The sequence below is a fragment of the Gopherus flavomarginatus genome, chromosome 6 (assembly GCF_025201925.1).
Source record: "Gopherus flavomarginatus isolate rGopFla2 chromosome 6, rGopFla2.mat.asm, whole genome shotgun sequence".
NCBI classification, from domain to species: Eukaryota; Metazoa; Chordata; order Testudines; family Testudinidae; genus Gopherus; species Gopherus flavomarginatus.
Window position 1 is genome coordinate 112,764,156 of NC_066622.1, and position 20,392 is coordinate 112,784,547.

The 20,392-nt window shown below is 40.8% G+C and overlaps 1 protein-coding gene across 1 annotated transcript; it reads left to right on the forward strand.

Moving 5' to 3' along the window:
* Positions 1-3,312: 3,312 nt before the first annotated feature.
* On the forward strand, positions 3,313-18,901 carry BNIP3 (BCL2 interacting protein 3). The gene is made up of 6 exons (XM_050959751.1): positions 3,313-3,706; positions 10,116-10,293; positions 11,442-11,526; positions 15,003-15,109; positions 15,215-15,364; positions 17,592-18,901. Exons 1-6 carry the CDS (start codon positions 3,661-3,663, stop codon positions 17,641-17,643), a joined length of 618 nt encoding a protein of 205 aa, XP_050815708.1. The 5' UTR covers positions 3,313-3,660; the 3' UTR covers positions 17,644-18,901.
* Positions 18,902-20,392: the final 1,491 nt, after the last annotated feature.

The following is a 20,392-nucleotide window of genomic DNA, read 5'->3' on the forward strand; positions in this document are numbered from 1 at the left end:
TCCTATAGCTTATCCCAAGTCCTTTCCTCAGGGTTTTCAGCCAGGCTGGCTAAAATCCCCCTTTCATAAGATAAAGTCTGCAGGTGGCTTGGCTTCACATATTGAAGGATGCCTAGGGATTCATTTGCACTCCAGTTAGACCAGACCAGTCCTATGTACATATATACATAACTCCTCACATATTTTCTGTACATAAATCTTGCAGTGGTTATGATGACCAATGTGTCACAAGCTTTATTAGAGGCCTTTCATAGCATTCTTTTGGTGAACCCAGGAGTACAAGGACCCCCTACCTACCCGTGCCATTTGCCAGTTGACATCAAGAGGTCTTTGGGTGACAGAGAAAATGTACTTGGCATAGTAAATGGGTATATACTTAAGAATAATGGGTTGAAAGTCAAGTTAAGGCTGAGGGGAAATTTCCTGACACTGAGATCTATTAGCCTGCAGAAAAGTATGCTAAATAAAGTGAGAGAAGCTTCACTGTTTGACACGTTTAAACTAGATTGAAAAAAGTGGAGTCTAATTACCTGATTCAGAAATTGTATAAAGCCATTATTGTTAATGTCATTCATAGAATAGCAGGGGATGTAATCCCATGATTTACTAATTAAAGTGTCCCAAAAAAAAAATAGGGTGTTGTCTCTTTAAAAAGTGAGCAAGTGAACACCATGAATTGCTCCTTATGTCATTAGGGAATGCATTGTAACCACTCAATTCATATTGCATCAGCTCAAAAGGCCCTACATAAAAGTGATAAAATATGAGTCAAGACAGTTCCTGTTTTCTCTGGAAAAGATTATATGGAATTTGAGAGAAAATGATAATCTTTCTATAGGTTTTTGAATGCCCATTTCTTTAATAATGAAATATATCCTTGCTATAGAGTTTGATAGGATGGTAAGAAAAAAACCTATTTACAGTTTATAAGATTTTGGAATAATTTCTATAGAACACTATTGGTTTAATCCCTATTAGACTCAATAGAACTTTTGCAAAAGGTCAACCTTTATCTTTTATCAATTTTATAGCTAAAATCTATGTTAAAATAGAAGAGCTTGTTAAGTTAAGCAGTTTCAGGTCAGACCATTAATTTTAAAATCATTTGTATTTTCAACTGGTCCTGGAATTTCTGAAAAGATTTTCAGATGATGGTACCAGGAAAGTGCATGGAGAAGCCTTGAAATCAGAGGTGTACCTATGTTTCTAATTTTTCTATGCAACACACCAGCATTTTCACAGATATGCAGTGGTCTAGTTCTTATTACATTGCATTTATTAAATGTGTGCTCACAGGGTGTTGTAACTGCATATAATTATGAACCCTTTTTGCCACCAATAAAACAAGAATGTGTTGAAAGAGAAAGTTTAAAAAAATCAATATAGAATTTTGTTTATTTACCAAAGATGGTTCAAAAGCAATTTACAACAACAAACTGAAATTTGACTGTGGCCGTTTTGATCAGAAATGTCTGAAGCACTGTAGTGTAGAGATTTCTTGTAGCAACAGAAGGGTTATTTTCCCTCATCGCTCTAGTAAATCCACCTCCTTGAGCGGAAATAGCTAGGTTGATGGAATAATTTTTCTTTTGACCTAGCAGTGTGTATAATGTGGGTTAGGTTGACCTAACTATGTCACACAGGGTGTGAAATTTTTCACAATGCTGAGTGAGATAGCTAAGTTGATCCAAGTTTTAGGTGTAAACCAGGCCCCACAGTGGCTAAAGGCCACTACAATTAGTAGAGTAGGGAAAGATAAAATACTTCTAGGCACAAAGGTCAGTAACAAGTTGCATATGTAAAGGGACTAAAACTCAGTGGGAGGGTGGGGGCGAGTTGGTTAGCTAGCTCACAGTATCAAAAGAAAGGGGAAGAGTTGATTGGGAAATCAGGATGCTGAGACTGACAGTCTCCAGGAACAATGGGGAGAGGCCAATGATTCAGGTCAGCCTGACTGATCGGGCAGGCAAGCGAATCAGGGAGTCAGGGGGACAGTTCCCGTCCTCCATGTGAGCTGGAATTGCCTGAGACAGAGTGGGGCCAAGCTCAGGAAAAAGCAGGATCCCAAACTGAGCTGGAGAGCAAAGTCACAGCAACAAAAGCCATAGAAGCAGCCCAGGGAGCGGGTCAGTGCTGGGAGCAGAGCCACAGCAGCAGCCCAGAGAGCAGACCTGTGCTGGGAGGAGGGCTGCAGCCACAGAGCCAAAGGGGCCAGAAAAGCAGGCCAGAGAGCTGGAGACAGAGCAGCAGCAGCGCTGAGGCAGAGGGGAGCTGGAGCTGTCCAGAGCTGGGTATGGTGAGCAGCTGGGGAGATCGAGGGGCCCCCCCAGCCAAGAGGCCTTGCAGGACAGACTTGGAGGGGGATCATAACCCTGACAGGGCAGGGGCAACGCTGGGAAGAAGGGTCCTGCCACCCAGAGCCTGAAGGTGTGTGGTCACGGCCAGGGCAAGTGTCTGACCTGCAGCATCTCTGCAGCACAGCCAGGGCCTGAGAAAGGAGGCCTGGGACTTTGTGAGGAACAGACTGAACTTCCCTTACATTCCAGAGATTCTGGTTGTGATGTCCCTGTGCCACAGAGTAGGGTTATGTGTTTTCCTTTAACTTTTCCCACGTTTTCCTTATTTTTTTTAATTGATTGCTGTTTAATAAATTGTGTTTGCTTTGAACTGTATATAATTCTCAGTGGGTCAGGGAAGTGTCCAGTGCAGCGAGAGCATCCCGGAGTGGGGACACCCTATCCCCTGCCCTAAGTGACCACAACAAGGATGGGGGTCGAGCCCCCAGGAATCCTGGGTCCAGCCTTGTTGGGGTTACAAGGACTCTGCCACACAGGAGAGTGGAAGGGAACCCCTCAAGGTCAGGCAGGCTTCTGGGTAAAGGGAGTGGGAGCGAGGACTCAGATCATTTTGCTAGCCCACTTCACCGGGGTAGTGTATAAAACAGGAAAGTTCCCTACGATAGCGGGACCATTCCCCCGCTTACACATAGCAAGTGGAGGAATGAATAAGTGATCCAGACATTAGTGCTAGAACATGAGGTCATGCATGTATGCCTAGAAATCAATGCACATTAGTGTGGTAGGAACCGAGCATTTAGACAGTCCCCATTTCCCATCCAATCTGAAATGAGGCCAGCTACAAGTGTCCAATGCAAAGTCAAACTAGCCATTAAGGAGGCGAGGCAAGGCCGGGGGAGGGGGCGGGTGTTAAACTCTGGGACTACATAATTGCTTGGTAACAGCGATTGCAGTGGCGATGGGGCGCCACTAGGACCCAGAGGCCAGTGACTGCTCGAATCGAGCAATACCTGCAGCTGCTGTTGCTTGCTCGTAGCATCCAGCCTTTGCGTTTTGTTCCCAGCAGCTCCCGAGCTCGCCGGGCAGCCAGTGCACCAGCCAGCGTTACAGGGGCAAAGGGGGAGGAATGTGATGACAACCAATCAGGGTGGCCCGTTCCCTCGAGACGTCATAATCACAAACAAAGCCCCGAACCTGCAGCAGCGGCAATAACAATAACAGACCGTGTCAGCTGCTAGTCAGTCGGCGGTGCGTACGTGGCCGCAGTCAGCAGCAGCTGCTCCCGCCAGCAGCGTCGGGAGAGAGCAGGCAGCGAGGGCAGGCTGAAAATAGAAACGCTCCTGCCTAGAAGAAACCAGAGACAATGTCGCAGGGCGAGGGGCTCAGCCTACAAGAGGAGAATTTGCATGGTAAGAGCCAGCCCTTCCCCCCTTGACTACCAGTGCCCGGGCCCCCTAGTTCGCAGGCCTTGCTAGGGAAAGCCCCATCAGCCTGGTCTCACCTAAGGACTTGCTGCACCGAACGGGGGCTGGTTTAGACCCAGGTTCCCTTTGTTTCTAGCATGTGACGTCTTCCCAAGTCAAGGTCTGCTGTTACGCTCAGTAATAATCATTCAGTAAACATGAAACTTGACAAGCAAGGGGCAAATGTCAGCACTTGCAAATGGTGATCAGTACTGCATGCGCAGGGAACAGACAGGCAGGGCTGTTCTTAACTTCCCAAATTAGTGTGTGTGTGTGTACTGGGCTTATTGTAGCTTGCCTAGATACAGAGTTAATGTGAGCAATTTAAAAATCACAAAGTCAGTGCGGGATCTTGTTACACGCACCGCCTTCCTCCCCACTCCCCCCCAGCAGTGAGGTTGCCATTAGCAGCAATCCAGTTATGGTAACATGGCAGGTACAGTTATGGCTGCATGGATGGCTAGCTGTGTGTTTAAGAAAGAAAAACACATTCTTGCCATCTCCCTGATACAATTCAGGTTCCTTAGACTGAGAATCTATGGGGCAGGAAAGGTGGCTTTGGAAGTACCTAACACACTGATTTTCTACTGGAAATTAATAATAATCTATCATTTAACATCTTTTTTAAGTTCAAATTTACCTATTCTAGTTTTGACATCTCCACCCCTTGCAGTAAACTATAATACTTTGACTGAATATACATTTGTTTCAAAATACTTAGGCAGCATGGAAATGGAACAAAGTGAGTTAGGATTATAATAGATATGAATGTTTTACTGAGCGTGAAAAAGGAAATGAAATCACAGCATGTATTTGGCATACTTAAAAAATATGGAAATCAGTTTGCAGAAAATATTAAATAAATCCTTCCTTATTCACCTCAAATTGGAAAAAGTGGGTATTTCCTGTATATACGGGAGTTTTGGGAATAAAGATAAAAAATCTACTTTACGTCCCCACTCTTCTCTGGGATTTCCCTTTGTGCCAATGTGACAGACAGAGCAATTTGGTTTACTTGATTGCACAGAGTATATATGCCAGTTTAGGAGTTTTGCACGTAGCAAAACCACAAAAGGGTGTTTCATAACTCTCAGAGCCTTGGAAGGGTTTTGGTGGTGGTGGTGATTTTTTTTTTGAGACAGACTCAGATGGTCTTATTTCTCTATCACTGATACATGCAGATAGGACACACATTGCATAAAGGGACTTTGCCTGGTATGTCACTTATCCTTTGTGTGGTTGGAAAGGTAATGATGTTAAACACTATATGCAAACATTTATATGGGTGCCTCATCTAGAATGGGACACTAAGACAGGTTTGCCTGATAAACCCATACTTACACCTGGGATATAAATATCAGGTTTTCTTGGGAAATAAGGTTCCATTTTATTTATTGTGAGTTGTAATTTTATAGCAGTTCTGGCAGGAGATTCTTAGAAAGCTCATGGAGAGAGAGAGCTGTTTCTCCACCCAGGAAGTCAAGGCTGGCTCAGTGACTAGGTGACAATAGAGATGAAAGAAATTCTGATAGCGTGAAAGAATGGAACACATTCAGAAAGCACTGAAATCTGAATCACACACAGCTTCACTGCCAAGGATAGATCCTCAAGAGACATGGGCTCCCTGGTAAAGTATAGAATATGTTATTTGCAAACCAAAAAGTGCTAAATCAGAGTTAAGAGATTGTGCATTCAAATAGGCTCCAGTGTTATTGCACATCTTCCTTGTATATGATATGTTGGAAGTGCAAAGGAATTTGTTGGGGGAGGTGGTAAAACTGTGATTGAGCATTAAGGCATGTGAAGGACAGTTGTTTTAGAGAGGTTTTCACTGATATTTGTGATATACAGAGAGTTCTACTCTGTACAAATTGAATTGTGCCTGCTCTCTGAGCAATTTGTCATTTCAGACATCAGAATTTTGTGCAAATGTTCTGTGGCACTGACTAATTTTGGAAGTACTGTATCCTACTAAAGATATTCACAAATCCAATACTGTCCCACTAGTTACTCTATCCATGACTTTTCTCATGCTGATCCCTATTTTTTGCATAATCCTGCCTGGTCCAGTGAACCAGTTAACCTTATTTTTTTCCTTCAGATCCCCCCCACCCCATGACTCATTCCATTTAGGTTGCCTCCCAGCCCCTACTCTCTTATCTGTTTGTTCCTGTTCTTTATAAAAACATAGGCCTTCAGTATCTAATCACTATTGCAACAGCTGATTTATAGTAATCTAGCTATAGCCCCAATCACCAGAATATACAATGTAAAAACAAACAAACATGATGTGTATGTAATGTGTGTTTAGCTCATGATCTTTTAAAGTCAATCTTGTCCTCTCCCTATTCTCTCATACATGCTGTGTTATGTCTGAATTGTGTGTTAAACCAGAGACTGTCTTTAGTTTGCTGTGTGAAGCAGTTTTAAATGTCTGTGGAACTGTATAAATAGGAAATGATCATTAATAATGGGTTTGAGAATTGGGATTTTGACAATTTTAACACTTTTACCAGCACTAGCCATTATCAAAGGTTCTCTCTGTACAACACATACAATTCAGGTCCAGATCTCTTACATCATATGAGAACATAGTTTGATTTTGTTCAAAGAGTAAAAGATGGAACTGTGATTTAACTCAGTTGCAACTGGAGGCTCCTGGCACTTGCATCTGTAGTGTAGATGGACTCAAAGGCTGCAGAAATAAAACAGCGCTTAGGTGTTAGCATAGCATGCTAATAGAGCAAACAGAGTATTACTTAAGTATCAGAGGGGTAGCCTTGTTAGTCTGGATCTGTAAAAAGTGACAGAGTCCTGTGGCACCTTAAAGACTAACCAATACATCTGCTAGTCTTTAAGGTGTCAGAGTATTACTTGTAATTTCCACTTGTTTAAGATGGCCTAATATAACCATTTACTCTAATCCCATATTATTGTGCATTCTAATAATTGCAGGAATACAGAATACTTTAAAGTCTAAAATCAGTCCTGAGAGCACTTAATCACTGTTTATCTTGTCTTTAATTTGAATAAGTATTCTCACATTGCTGGAACTCAGAGACAATGAGTAGCCATTTGCAACAGAGCTAAAATGCTGAGTAATTATTGTGATTAAAAGACATAAGGTTACCTGTTCAGACATTAACCTAGTATTAAGATAACATTTTTCAAATTCAAAGCACTTTAAACATTATTTAAATAATCAGATAAGTCTATAAAAAGATCATGTCCAGATTCACAATAGTAAAGCATGTTAAATTATTTTGGTACAAAGCTAACAGCATGTAAGATAGTAATCAGTACACTGCATGTATGTACAAAAGCTATCTCTATATCTCTGGTGTGGTTTGGACAAGAGTTTTTTGATTCATATGTATCTGGCATGCTCGCAAAAATCAAATATTTGGCTTATAATTATTTAAAAGTCAACATATGTACTTTCACCAACAGGATTGCAGCATGCAAATATAGTCTGTACTGTATGACAGTTGGCTGAGTTATGTGATATCACCAACACACCATCCAGTGACAAACTAATTTTTTTCCTGTAAAGGTGTATACAACAGACAGGCATAGTTTCAATTTAATTTCTTTCATATCCTACACCTAGTAAATGGAGGAGCAAAAGGTGAGCAAGGGCTGGAAAGAGGCATTTGGAGCAAGGCAGGGCAGGATGGGAGCCAGATGGTAGGCTTAAAACTGCTGAAGGTGCAAAAGTGAGGGCCACAGTCAGGCCACATCTACTTAAACATCCACACTGATGACTCTTCTGAGCCTGTTCAGGATTTCTACCACAACAGAACAGAAGGATGAAGAAAAGTTTTTATATAGACAATCAGACAGATGAAGAGATAGGAAGGCAACAGGTGATGGTGAAGTAAAGTGTTTTTCCCCAACTTTGTTATCCCAAGTTATTTTCATGCAAAGGATTATATGGAGTTCAGATTTTAGAGAGAGGTTATTAAATTGTCCATTTAGTCAACTACAACACAAATTAGCTTGATTCAATTCCTGTTCTTATCTCTTGAACATTCTGTCCACTCAGAACACAGCCAGCAAGAATCCTCTCTGTCCTGTCGCTCTGATTACATTTCATACTTCACAAATCTCTGTATTGGCTCCATTCTTTCTGCATTCTATTAAAGCTACTACATTATTTATTTTGATTTCATTTCTTTGTGTATGCCATGCTCCGTACACTCTGCTCAAGCCTCTCTCCTTACTGTTCCTTTTCCTAGTACTGATTTATTGGCTTCTTTTAAATCTCTTGTAAGAATGGTCCCTCCAGTTAATACATGCCAGTACCCTCCCCTTTCCACATTCTCTCATTAAAAGTCGCACCTATTATCTTCACCAAAATGCAAATACTGTCATCTTTTACCTAATTGTACTGTGCCTGGACTGCCTTTAGGTCAGTGGTTTTCAAGCTTTTTTTTCCACGAACCACCTGAAAATTGCCGCGGGTTTCAGTGGACCACTTAATGGTCTTTCCAAATGTTGTTTGTACTGTTAGCTAACTATTGTAAAGCGCTTTAGATAAAAGTGCAATATAAAAAAAACAAAAACTTTTTTTTGTTTTACAAATAAAAGCACACAACTCGTATTTTAATATCAGTTATGCAATGGAGGTTCCCTTTCTCCCTCACCGCGGCAGCCCCCAAGCTGGGGCTGGGAAGGAGGGCTGTCTCTCCCCGGCAGCCACAGCCCTGGAGCTGGGGAAGGTTGCTTCTTTCTTTGGCAGCCGCACATCCCAAATTTCCCCAACCCCCTGCCCCCCCCACCTTCCCCGCTATTCCCCTTCAAGGCCACCACCTCACCTTACGTGTGTTTTCTCCAGTGTCCAGGCACTTAATTAGTGGAGTCATGTCTGCGCAGCTCCACTAATTAAGGGGGTGGCCCTTTATTTCTCTTGTGTGCTGCCACCCAGGTGCACACCTTAGAGGGAACTATCCACAAACCACTTGAATGGAGTTTGCGGACCACTGGTGGTCCACGGACCAGTTTGAGAACCTCGACTTTAGATAATAAACTGTTCAGGGTAGGGACACTATGTCAATATTTACTATTTTAAAACTTTGTGTACATGAACATTTTATATAAATAGGCTCCATTGATTATTTATGTATTTAAGTGTTATCCACTTAGCTGATTTTATAAATGAAGAACCAACTCTAGGTCCTTTGGTGGTGCTTTTAACATAGAAGTTAGTTGTTACTGAACACATTTTGATAAGAGAAACATGTCACTGTCAGCTGATCTTACATATATTTTAGGATGCACTAGCTGATCTAGCAATTGCCAAACATCCTATATTGCCCAACAGTGATGCTTTAAAATGTGCTTAATGAAGAAGTTAAACAACAAGCACTTTTTTTATGGAGCGATGATTCTACAATATTGAATAAATTAACAGTGAGAACCCTGGCCGAGGAAGTCAGTCCTTGAGATTAGAATCCATATTTTTCAACTGCATTGAGCCATTAAGATGTAAACAGTGGCCTGTCTCACTGAATTAAAATAAGAGCTTCTGTAGCTTTGTATCGAGGCAGACACTTTGTACTTTCATGTATTTCCTGTGAATCAGAACTGCATGACATATTAGCTTTCTAAGAAAAGCATCTAGGCATTTGGTAGCCATTCTTCCCCAGGTCATTAACTGGAATACTAAAGGCATCGAGCCAGTACTTTCTGGTACATTTTACATCACACTGAAGAGTCACCCATGGTAGAGGTCTGACATTCGAGCCCTTGCAGCAACTTTTACACAGAGTTGCTTGTCCACAAGTGGGCAGTTGCTATAAAACAAACCATATTACACAAATGTCTGGGGGGGGGGGGGCTGATCTAAAGCCCATTAAACTCAATTCAGAGACTCCTGTTGACCTTAATGAGCTTTAAATCGAGCCCTTAACAGACAAAAAAGTGGATAAAAAGAACAAACAATATGAACAGTATCAATTTAAGCAGCAAAGAGTCCTATGGCACCTTATAGACTTATAGTCTGTTAGTCTATAAGGTGCCGCAGGACTCTTTGCTGCTTTTACGGATCCGGACCAACACGGCTACCCCTCTGATACTTGGTATCAGTATATTTACCCTGGGGGATGAAGGTCTTCAGACAACTATTTTGGAAGTAACTGAAAGGGATACAACTTTTACCCCTTTAAAAGTCTTGTTGGAATAGAGTTTTACCAGCAATAACTCATGTGTACCAGGTGTAATCATGTTGTAGAAGGCAGGAATGAGGTTATCAGACCTAACCTGAAAATGTTAAGTGGGTGTTTGTCTGTTTTTCAACTTTCAATATTTGTCTTTGTGGCTTTTTCCTGTTTTGTTTTTAAATTGTGCCAAGCAGGTTCCTGGGTGGAGCTGCACTTCAGCAGCAATGGCAATGGTAACCCTGTCCAGCCAACAAGCCAAGAGCAAGTACCAGACTCTATTTCTATTTACAATGGTGACATGGAGAAAATACTCCTAGATGCCCAGCATGAATCCGGGAGAAGCAGTTCAAGAGAAAGCTCACGCTGTGATAGGTAGCTATAAATACATTATTACAAACACAGAAGTGCTTACTATAGTGTAGTTTTCCTGGTGCGCGTGTGCGAGAGAGATTATTTATATAAACACACCTGTATAAAAAAATAACTCTTTTTATATAGCTAAAAATAGGAACACTGTTTCTGAAGCAGCCCATCCTGAAACCATAAAAAAATTATGAGAGAAAAAGCCATGGAAAATTTTAATCACACATTGTAAATGGGTCTTTTCAAAGTTTTTGACATGCTGTGACTTTGTAGGGGAAGCGTATCAGCATCAGCTGCACTTTGCGCAGATATACTGCTAAATCACTGGCAACATTCCTGCTCTAATAAAAGAAAATCTGATGTTTTCACAACCTAGGCTTGCACATGGTGGCTGCCATCCTAAGACTGTACGATCAGTCTGTGCGGAAACAATGCCAATGCCATTCTTAGGGTGTAAGGTGTTACTTTATTAGCTTTATGGAAAAGTAATGGTAAAAAAGGATGATAAAAACAAAATGTGTGCTTGTGACCTTAGGTAATTGCTAAAATGATATTTTAGCTTATATCTAATTTATGGACCATAGAGCTTTCTAGTAGCAGCATTAAAAACAATTTCCATAAGAGGCAGCTCTCATAAATTGACTGATTTCATTGGGGCTGTGACAATTTACACCAGTGGAGGATCTGCACTATAAAGTTTAATTTGATTGAAGGAACTGGAAGACTAATGGAATGGGCAAGGGGATGTGGGAGCTCCATTTCTAGGTGGCTGGTTTGAATAAGGCCAAAAGCCATTATCATCTATCTGCTGTTCTTCAGTGATATTTATGAACTATGTTGTGGGGGAAGTCCAGTAATCCTGTAAACACATGTCCACATGTGCAAAAGGTTATATCATGCATTAAACTGGCTTCCTTCTTGGCGGATGTAGTCAAATGAGCATGGAGGATGGGTTATGCTGCAACTCTAAGGTAGTTCCATTAGGTCAGGGTTGCAGTGGAGAAGCCTATGCTCTTGCTGCCAATGCTGTAACTGTCCAGTAGAAGAAATTGCAGCTGCTCCAACAACGTTTGTTTGCAAACTTTTAGTTCCCTATATAGAGAATATCAGCATGAAGAATTTAATGAGATTTTTCCCTCCTTTTGCTGTTTACAAAGCCCTCCTCGTTCCCAGACACCTCAAGACATTAACAGAGCTTCTGAAATGGAGACTCACAGCAGTGGAGAAAAGAATAGCTCTCAGGTAAAAGCCAAATCACCCCTCCTTTGAGAACGTGTTTGTGACTATCACAGTTCCAAGACTAGCCTAAGAAAACATACACAGAAAAGATGAGACTGATCCTGCAAAGATTAAGCAACTGAGTAACTTTAATCCTGAGAGTAAAAGGGATTTCTCGCTGGAGTCAAGATACTTATTTAAAGGTGGGCCTACGCATAAAACACCCACAGCTGGTCAGTATCGGCTAACTCTGGCTCCTGGGTCCCTGAGCCCAGCCATCTGCACAGCAATTTTATAGCTCTGCATTGTGAGCCAGCTGACCCGGGCCAGCTGCAGGTGTTTTACTGCAGTGTATTACCCTAAGTATTACCCTAAGTTTTCGTAGGATCGGGCCCCATTGTATGGACAGTTATAAGCTACTGAGTTGCATGGTCACTTTTTTTGAAAACATGAGCTGGAACTTTCAAAGGGCCTAAGGAAGTCAGGTGCTCAGTTATATTTTAATGGCAGTTTAGTGCCTGACTCTCTTAGGCCTCTTTGAAAATCCCCTACATGTAGGTCTGAAGTTACAGTAGTGATTAGGAAGGATGGTTCACTAAATAGGCTACAGGACTGAGACTCAGGAGACTTGGGTTTGATTCCCAGCACAGCCACCTACATCGTGTGTGACCTTGCCGAAGGTCATACAATCTACTCATAGTCTCTATTGCCCACCCGTAAAACGGGGGTAATACTGCCCTACCTCACAGGGGTCTTAGAAGAATAAAAGCCATTAAAGATTGTGAGGTACTCAGATATTACAAAAATAGGTTCAGTAGATATACAATTATTATTGATATTCAGTAATGTCAAAGATCTGCAAGGCCGAAATTTCCTCCTCCTGACATGACTGCCAGCCCTTTGCGTTGCTCAGGCTTACGCCAGCAGGTGTATGTTGGGAATCATTAAGAAAAGGGTAGATAATAAGACAGAAAATATCATATTGCCTCTATATAAGTCCGTGGTATGCCCACATCTTGAATACTGCATGCAGATGTGATCGCCCCATCTCAAAAAAGATACACTGGAATTAGAAAAGGTTCAAAAAAGGGCATCAAAAATGGTTAGGAGTATGGAACAGCTTCCATATGGAGCAGAGATTAATAAGACTAGGACTTTTCAGCTTGGAAGAGAGACAACTAAGAAGGGATATGATAGGTCTATAAAATCGTGACTGGTGTGGAGAAAGTAAATAAAGTGTGATTTACTCCTTCTCATAACATAAGAGGTAGGGGTCATCAAATGAAAATAATAGTCAGCAGGTTTAAAACAAGCAAAAGGAAGTATTTCTTCACACAGCACCCAGTCAGCCTGTGAACTTCTTACCAGAAGATGTTGTGAAGGCCAAAAAAAACTAGATAAATTCATGAAGGATAGGTCCATCAGTGGCTGTTAGCCAGGACGGACAGAGAGAGTATCCCTAGCCTCCGTTTTCCAGAAGCTGTGAATGAGTGACGGGGGATGGATCACTTGATGATAACCTGTTCTCTTCATTCCCTCAGGGTACCTGGCATCGGCCACTGTTGGAAGCCAGCATACTGGGCTAGGTGGACCTTTGGTCTGACCCAGTACGGCCATTCTTATGTTATGCTGTTGGTTTTATTTATAAATAATAATGTGCTGCAATGAGCGTATCATGAATTTAAAAGTAGTAACTTCAGGCCTAACAAAACCTTCATTTTGTCTGTCAGAAATTATAGCTTCAAAAGGTAAATTTTAAAAGCAATGATCTGGTATTTAGCCATATGATCCCCATTCACTTTAATAACTGGGGTTGAGCAGGTATATTTCTACAGGTTACTTAGATAATTTATCCTTAATATTTTGTGTGTTAAATATATTAAAACATTTTTATACATTACTTTTTAAATACTTGTGAAGACTGCTGACAACCAATACAGCTGCTTTTTTCCTGCAGTCCTCTGCCTCATTTAGTACACACCTTCCAACTTCTGCAACATACGAGGCAGGGATCCTACAGACAATAGCCACCTTCTCTATTCAGCCCTGATTAATCTTCAAAGCAAGTCCACCCTATGTACTGAATGAAGTGGGGATCCTATGGAAAAATTAGAATGGGAAATGTAATTAAAAGTTTGTATCATAATTAGGGGCGGCTCCAGGCCCCAGCACGCCAAGCGCGTGCTTGGGGCGGGATGCCGCCGGGGGCGCTCTGCCGGTCGCCGGGAGGGCGGCAGGCAGGCTGCCTTCGGCGGCATGTCTGTGGAGGGTCCGCTGGTCCCGCGGCTTCAGTGGACCTCCCAGGGAGGTCCACTGGAGCTGTGAGACTGGCAAGCGGCAGAGTGCCCCCCGCAGCATGACGCCGTGCTTGGGGCGGCGAAATTTCTAGAGCCGCCCCTGATCATAATGCATGCGCACAAGGGGACCAAATTAAGATTTCAGAGGCAACCTTTAAGTTTAAGTTTCTGAGCACTCAAAAGTTAGGAAGTAAACAGGTATTTCTTAACTTTTGAGTGCTGGATTTTGTAACCTTAATAATGTGGTGGTGTTTTTTTTAACATAGTGGTGTGGGTGTGTGTGTGTGGCTGCTTATGTTTTTAAAAAAGTGAACTGAAAACACAAGCCTTCCATTATGTGGCATTATATTGAAACCCACATGGGTCATCAACAGGCTTGGAACCTGTATATCCAGCACACGAACTTCTGCCAATTGAGCTAAGGGAGTAACTGATAGCAGGTTCTCATCCTCTATATGGAGTATCACTAGAGGAAGATGAGAGATTTTGCCTGGGATTTCAGTTATTTGTTGGCAGCTGTGGAATGGTGAGACTGAGAATCTTGGGTTCCCTCTGGAGCGGAGCGTACTCTGGTGCTCATGGACACTTCTGCTATTCCCCCCAAGTCTGACACGTTTTAAACCATCCATCTCTAGCCAGTCTGTCTCCTTCAGAGTCCTGTCTCTTCCCCATCCCTGGTTCCACATCTCAGTCCCAGTCTCTGTTCCTCAGGTTTCTCAATGCCCATTTTCACAGGGATGGCAAAAGTCATATCCCTGATACAAAGGCCACCCTTTGCCAAATATCACGTCTCTGTACCAAAGCATGGAGACAGGAGAGCTTTTCACATTGTTTGTCAGGGGCAAAACACCACATTTATTCCCTAGTCCTGTTCTTGGAAGCGATTGAACCATTTTGACTGAAATTAAAAAAAATAAAAATAAAATAAAGCAGCCTGAGGTAAACACCCTGCATAGAGGGAAGGCGTTGAATACAGGGTTGCAGGAACATTGGGATACCCCAAATGAAATTGAGAATTAGCATGGGGGACAGATGAGAGGGCTGCATTGTGGCAGTACAACCCAAAAGGGCCTTACGTTGGGCAAAGTCAGAAAAAGTCCCAAGTTCTGTCAGTCAATCCAGTTTCTATAAGGATGGTGGTGGTGGTTGTTTGTGTAGTGATAACCGTCCAGTGCACTGTTTGATGAAGACTCTTTGTTTTAGTCTGAAGAAGATTTTCTTGAAAGAAGAAAAGAAATAGAAAGGCTCTTGCAGAAAAATTCAGACTGGATATGGGATTGGTCCAGTAGGCCTGAGAACATCCCACCAAAGTGAGTGTCCTCAGCATCCTGCAGTCCTTCAGCTGGGGCTTTTATTTTTATGGGTGGTAAATGTATATTTGCTAACGTGATGTTTGTTTTCCTCTCCTAAATTAGGGAATTTCTCTTTAAACACCCTAAACGTACTGCATCTCTCAGCATGAGAAACACAAGCATGATGAAGAAAGGGGGCATATTCTCAGCAGAATTTTTAAAGGTTTTTCTCCCATCTCTGCTTCTCTCTCATTTGCTTGCCATAGGGCTAGGGTAAGTTCTTTATTTAAAAAAAAAAAAAAAAAAAGTCTTTCTACTGTAGCTTTCTCTCATCTGTTATCAGAATAGTGTCATTCCAACCTGTAGTTCTTCATATGCCTACAATTTAAATGGTACAACTATTTTGCCACACTGACCAGTTATTCACTAACTAGTATCCACTACTTAGAAGCTATTTTACCACAGAAGCAAAGCAAAACATGGCCAAACGTGACCAGTAATCAGAATAGTGTCATTCCAACCTGTAGTTCTTCATATGCCGACAATTTAAATGGTACAACTATTTTGCCACACTGACCAGTTATTCACTAACTAGTATCCACTACTTAGAAGCTATTTTACCACAGAAGCAAAGCAAAACATGGCCAAACGTGACCAGTAATCTTGTTTTGCAAGTGTCCTACCTGTTGCTTGTGGCATTGCGGCATGGGTCAGCTTTCCTCGGTGTTTTTCTCAGTACTTGAGGATTTACCTAAAAAACTGTCAAAAGCTGAAGTTAGGAATTATACATCAGACACAGCATTCAGTTCTGTTGTCATGACTGGATTATAAATCTAAAGGGAAAAAAGTTACTGGGTTTTATTCTGCATGTTTGGGAAACGTGAGCATCTATAAAAACAATGGGAGGGGTATTTTTCAAATTAGCATTGAGCCAGACTATGCTGACCTTCAACCGCACCAGTAGGAAAGGGACTGGAGGAAGAGACTCCCTCAACTCCATCCATTCAGGGGCTGGGGTTTCCCTACCTGTAGAAGGTGCTTCAGAACCCATCCCTAAACCCAGAAGATCCCCATGTATCCCCACAGATGTTAGGGAATCTGTGGGAGGCCAGGCCATCCACATCAAGGCCCCATGGAGGTTTACTAGGGACTTCCCACAGCCCTAGATGAGTGAGCTTTGTGGAGAGGATAAAGAATTCTGGATTGTTGTGTTTTTTCCTAGGAATCTCTGTGACGTTAAAGGGGGATTATCCGCTTCCCCCACCAGCCCCACTCTTCCCTTCTCCCTGATCTGCCCAGCCTCTGCCCTCTCACCTCTGTAGATCCTAGACCTCTGAAAAGGCCTCTGGAAGTTCCAAGGGGCAGGGGAAGGTTTGCCTTATGTTGCAGGCCACTGTATTATAAACAAACAAGGTGAAGCTTGCTTATTCCATAGGGCAGTTTGAATTGCTGTGGTCTCATACCAGCATAAATCAGCAGTAGATCCAAGGGGTTCGACCATTGTATAACTATTGAACATGAGATAAGAATCAGGCTTAATAAGTTGCCAGTGATGTTTACGGTTATTTCATAGGCTTGTTTTCAGTGTTCCTTACCTGCTGGAGAGTCCCTTATTTCCTCTCTGTTCACACACCCAATCCAATTGGTTTGGATCAGACTGCAGATAAGGGAGAACTATCTGAAAGGCACACACTCCTAGATGTGTGAGGGCACAGATTAGCTATCTTCATATACAAGTCCCAGACCCCAATCACCTAATAAAATAAGTGATTTTAAACAAACCAATCTTTACTTTCCACCAAATCTTAAATATATGTTTAAACTCACTTAAAATAAAAGTCTACAAAGTTGATTATATAAATAGAAATAAAAAAAACCTAACTGTTCAAGATTTGATAGAAACACACTGAAGTTTTCCTTTGAAGTACAAACAAGAATACCCTAACATTATATGTACTTCATTATTGACTCACCATAAATTTTTCTGACCTTGCAACATTCTAGCTGACTTATGGGTACAGTAGCACAAGATCACAACTTGCAACACCCTCAGGAAATGGTACCTTTAAATGTGGTCACAATGGTTAATTTTCATAGTGGTCGTTTCTTTCATCTGAGAAAAGCAAACAAATGCAGGAAAACATAGAACAATAGTGAAATCATATTGAGGTGAAAAATAAGGAACAAACAAATAATAAAAAGTGATTGATGAAAACACTAAGTCCGATAACTGAGTGGGTGTGTAAACAGCTCAGCTAACACTGAGCACGTTATTTTGCCTCTTAATCTGGTGTGAATGGGTCAAGAGTACACACAGAATCAGGAGCAACTGAAAGCAGGTGTTTATAACAAACTCTTTTGCAATCTTAACTATATCAGGTGCTGCGACTGCTTCTGTAAATTACATACTAGTAATCTGATGAAGGAAAAAGCATTCCTTACATGCTGTATATTCTTTTTAAAATGAAAATGCTTATTCACATGTATTCTCTTCCCCAAGGATTTATATCGGAAGACGTCTGACAACCACAACTACAACCAGCACCTTTTAAAGGGAGAATAAAATTTGGTCAGACTCAAAGCAATGAGAATATCCATCTAGGAGTACAAATGGTGAATGGCAGGAACTTCTGAGCTTGTGATAGCTACATGTCCTTGCTGTTCTGTAAACGTGTTCCTCCTTTAGTAGTAGATGGGGGACAAGAAATACTGAAGCCAAGCTATCATAAATAATTTTTTAGATAAATTTATAAAGCATGTTTCAGATTGATTAATATCTGCTGTAATGCTTGGTAGCATTAAAACCCCCTCAGTGTTAAAAAATAAACTCTTCACTTTCACGTATTGGTTGTGATGCAGCTAGGAATTCATCTAAACCATTAGTTCTTTATATTTCTGAAAAAGTGAGTATTGTCATTATTGAAGTGTGGCCTTATATATATATGCTTTTAGAGAATCTTGTGACTTGATTTGAGGTGACTCATCATTTTCTTAAGATTTTGATTAGCAATTTTGCATAGGGGAGACACAAAATGTTAAGACACGTTTTAGATGCTCAGCTGGTACATAGAGTGTAGCTTCAGTGGAACTGTGCTGACTTATAGCAGCTCAGAATTTGGCGTACAAGAGCCTCAATTAAAATTTTGACCTCAGTGCCTAATGAATGATTTCCTTTTGCAGTGCTCTTTGTTTGTCGCTTAATTAAACTTCCTCTTGTTCTTGCAAAATATCGCTTTAAAACTAAGTGTTTTTTGATTTGACAATAAAAAAAAAGTACATTTCCATTCTAAATTGGCCTATTTATTTCCATTATAAATCTGAAGGAACAGCATAACTTGCTATGTATACTAATGGAACTCATTTTGATTCAAGAATTTTATCTTACTGTAATAAGGAAAAAGGAGGATTTTATTTTTTGCCAAATTCATAGGAGGCCTTATGTATTTTTTAATAAAACTTGTGCATTCACAGTTGTTTCCCCTTTTTAAAAAAATGTTTAAAACCAATTTCTGAAAGCTGTTTAAAAGGTAAGGGCTCTCTGTTGGAACATTTCACTGTTTTTTTCTTACCTAATTCATTTGTCTTACCACAAATAGCAAAGAAAGGTTTACTTAAAATGATTTCATGATTCATCCTTAGATATGAATAACTCTGAACTATTAACTGATTAAAATAAATTCTCAAGTAGAAACAACTGAAAAGCACAATCTTTCATTTTACATACATGATATCTGCACATACAGATTTGACTTTGTTTTGTGATAACATCGTTCAAAAATAAATTTGCTTTGAGCATTGATTTTCTCCTTATCATTTGGCAAACAGACTTCTATCTTTTATTCTTGGAATGGAACAGAACTTAACATGGCTGTTTACAGCAGCTCCATGACTGTACACAGTGGGCACCTGTGAAACCTCACTATGTTTATGCCCCATCACCAACAATGTCATCACAATTATGGGGATAGTTTGCTGTAGCAAAGACAGGAAGTGGCACTCATCACCTAGCCTCTGATCTTGCAGACAGTTACACGTGTTTATCTTTACACATGAGTAGTCCTTCGGGGATCAGTGAGATTCTACATGTGTATGAAGTTATGTACGTGCAGGATCAAGACCTGTTTTGTACTGTATTTATTTTTTACATTTTTCAACTGTGGATTTCTAGGATTTCTTTATTTTTGGAATAATCTTTCCCATCAAACTGTAAGCATTTGAAAATAGATTCCGTTTGAAGCCACGATTTTACTCTATATAGCCCCAGATGAGTTTTGTGTTGGCTGATGCCTGCACCCATGCAGAGTTCATTCCATGATTGGGAGCCAGAGTCATGAGGAGTAATAACTGATGTTTTTTATTCAACATCTTTCCCCCAGGCAAATATTATAGACAGTTATTTCGACGTTTGAGTGGCCGTCAGATCAAGTGTACAAGAAAAACATACATTTTAGTGTAAAACACCAATTATTTTTTGTAATTTTTAAAAACGGAAGTGAGCACCAATAGAGTTTGGTTTAATTTTTAGTAGTAAATATCAAATACATTTATATTCTTCAAATGGCAGGGTTGGCTTTTTCCCCCCTATAATCAGTGTGTGCACGTATGTCACATTTTTATGTAACAAGCTTGTAGAACTGCCCTTTTTCAATTGTGTTAGATTGATATTTCTTGTTAAAAATGTAGTGCATTGGAAGTTCCTTGTTTTTAAATATATTCTGGTATAATTAGAGCAATATTTTTAAGAAGTTTAACAGAAGCTGTGAAATGCATTTTAGAGGGACTTCCTGGTACCATTGAAGTAATACTCAATTAAACATTACCATAGTAGATTGTGACATATCACTTGTAAGAAAAATACTAACCATTAATAAAAGGAAGGAAATATGTTTTGCTTCATTTTCTTATATTAACAACAGAAGTAAAGAAACCTAACACAGGGAAACAGAGTTCCCAGTGTGGTTTCCTGCTTGTGGGAAGGATGCTGGGGAATGTAGCTCTGTGGACACTGACTTAGAGTTGACTAAGTGTGGTTTAAACCCTTTTTAGCCCAAGTATGTCACCCTGTTGAGTTCAAGCTGTAGAGCTTCAAGGCTGCCTAAGAATCTGTGCCACAATGCTGTTTGCATACCACACGACTCAAACCTATTCAGCTACATTGACTGCACCACCATTTTCTTTTCTATTCCATTTCCAGTATAATTTTTCTCAAAACAAATAGTGTTGCAAATACCTCTCATTTAGATCATCCCTTATGACAGGATTAATATCTTTGCTCCTAACTGAATCGTTATACATAGGTGA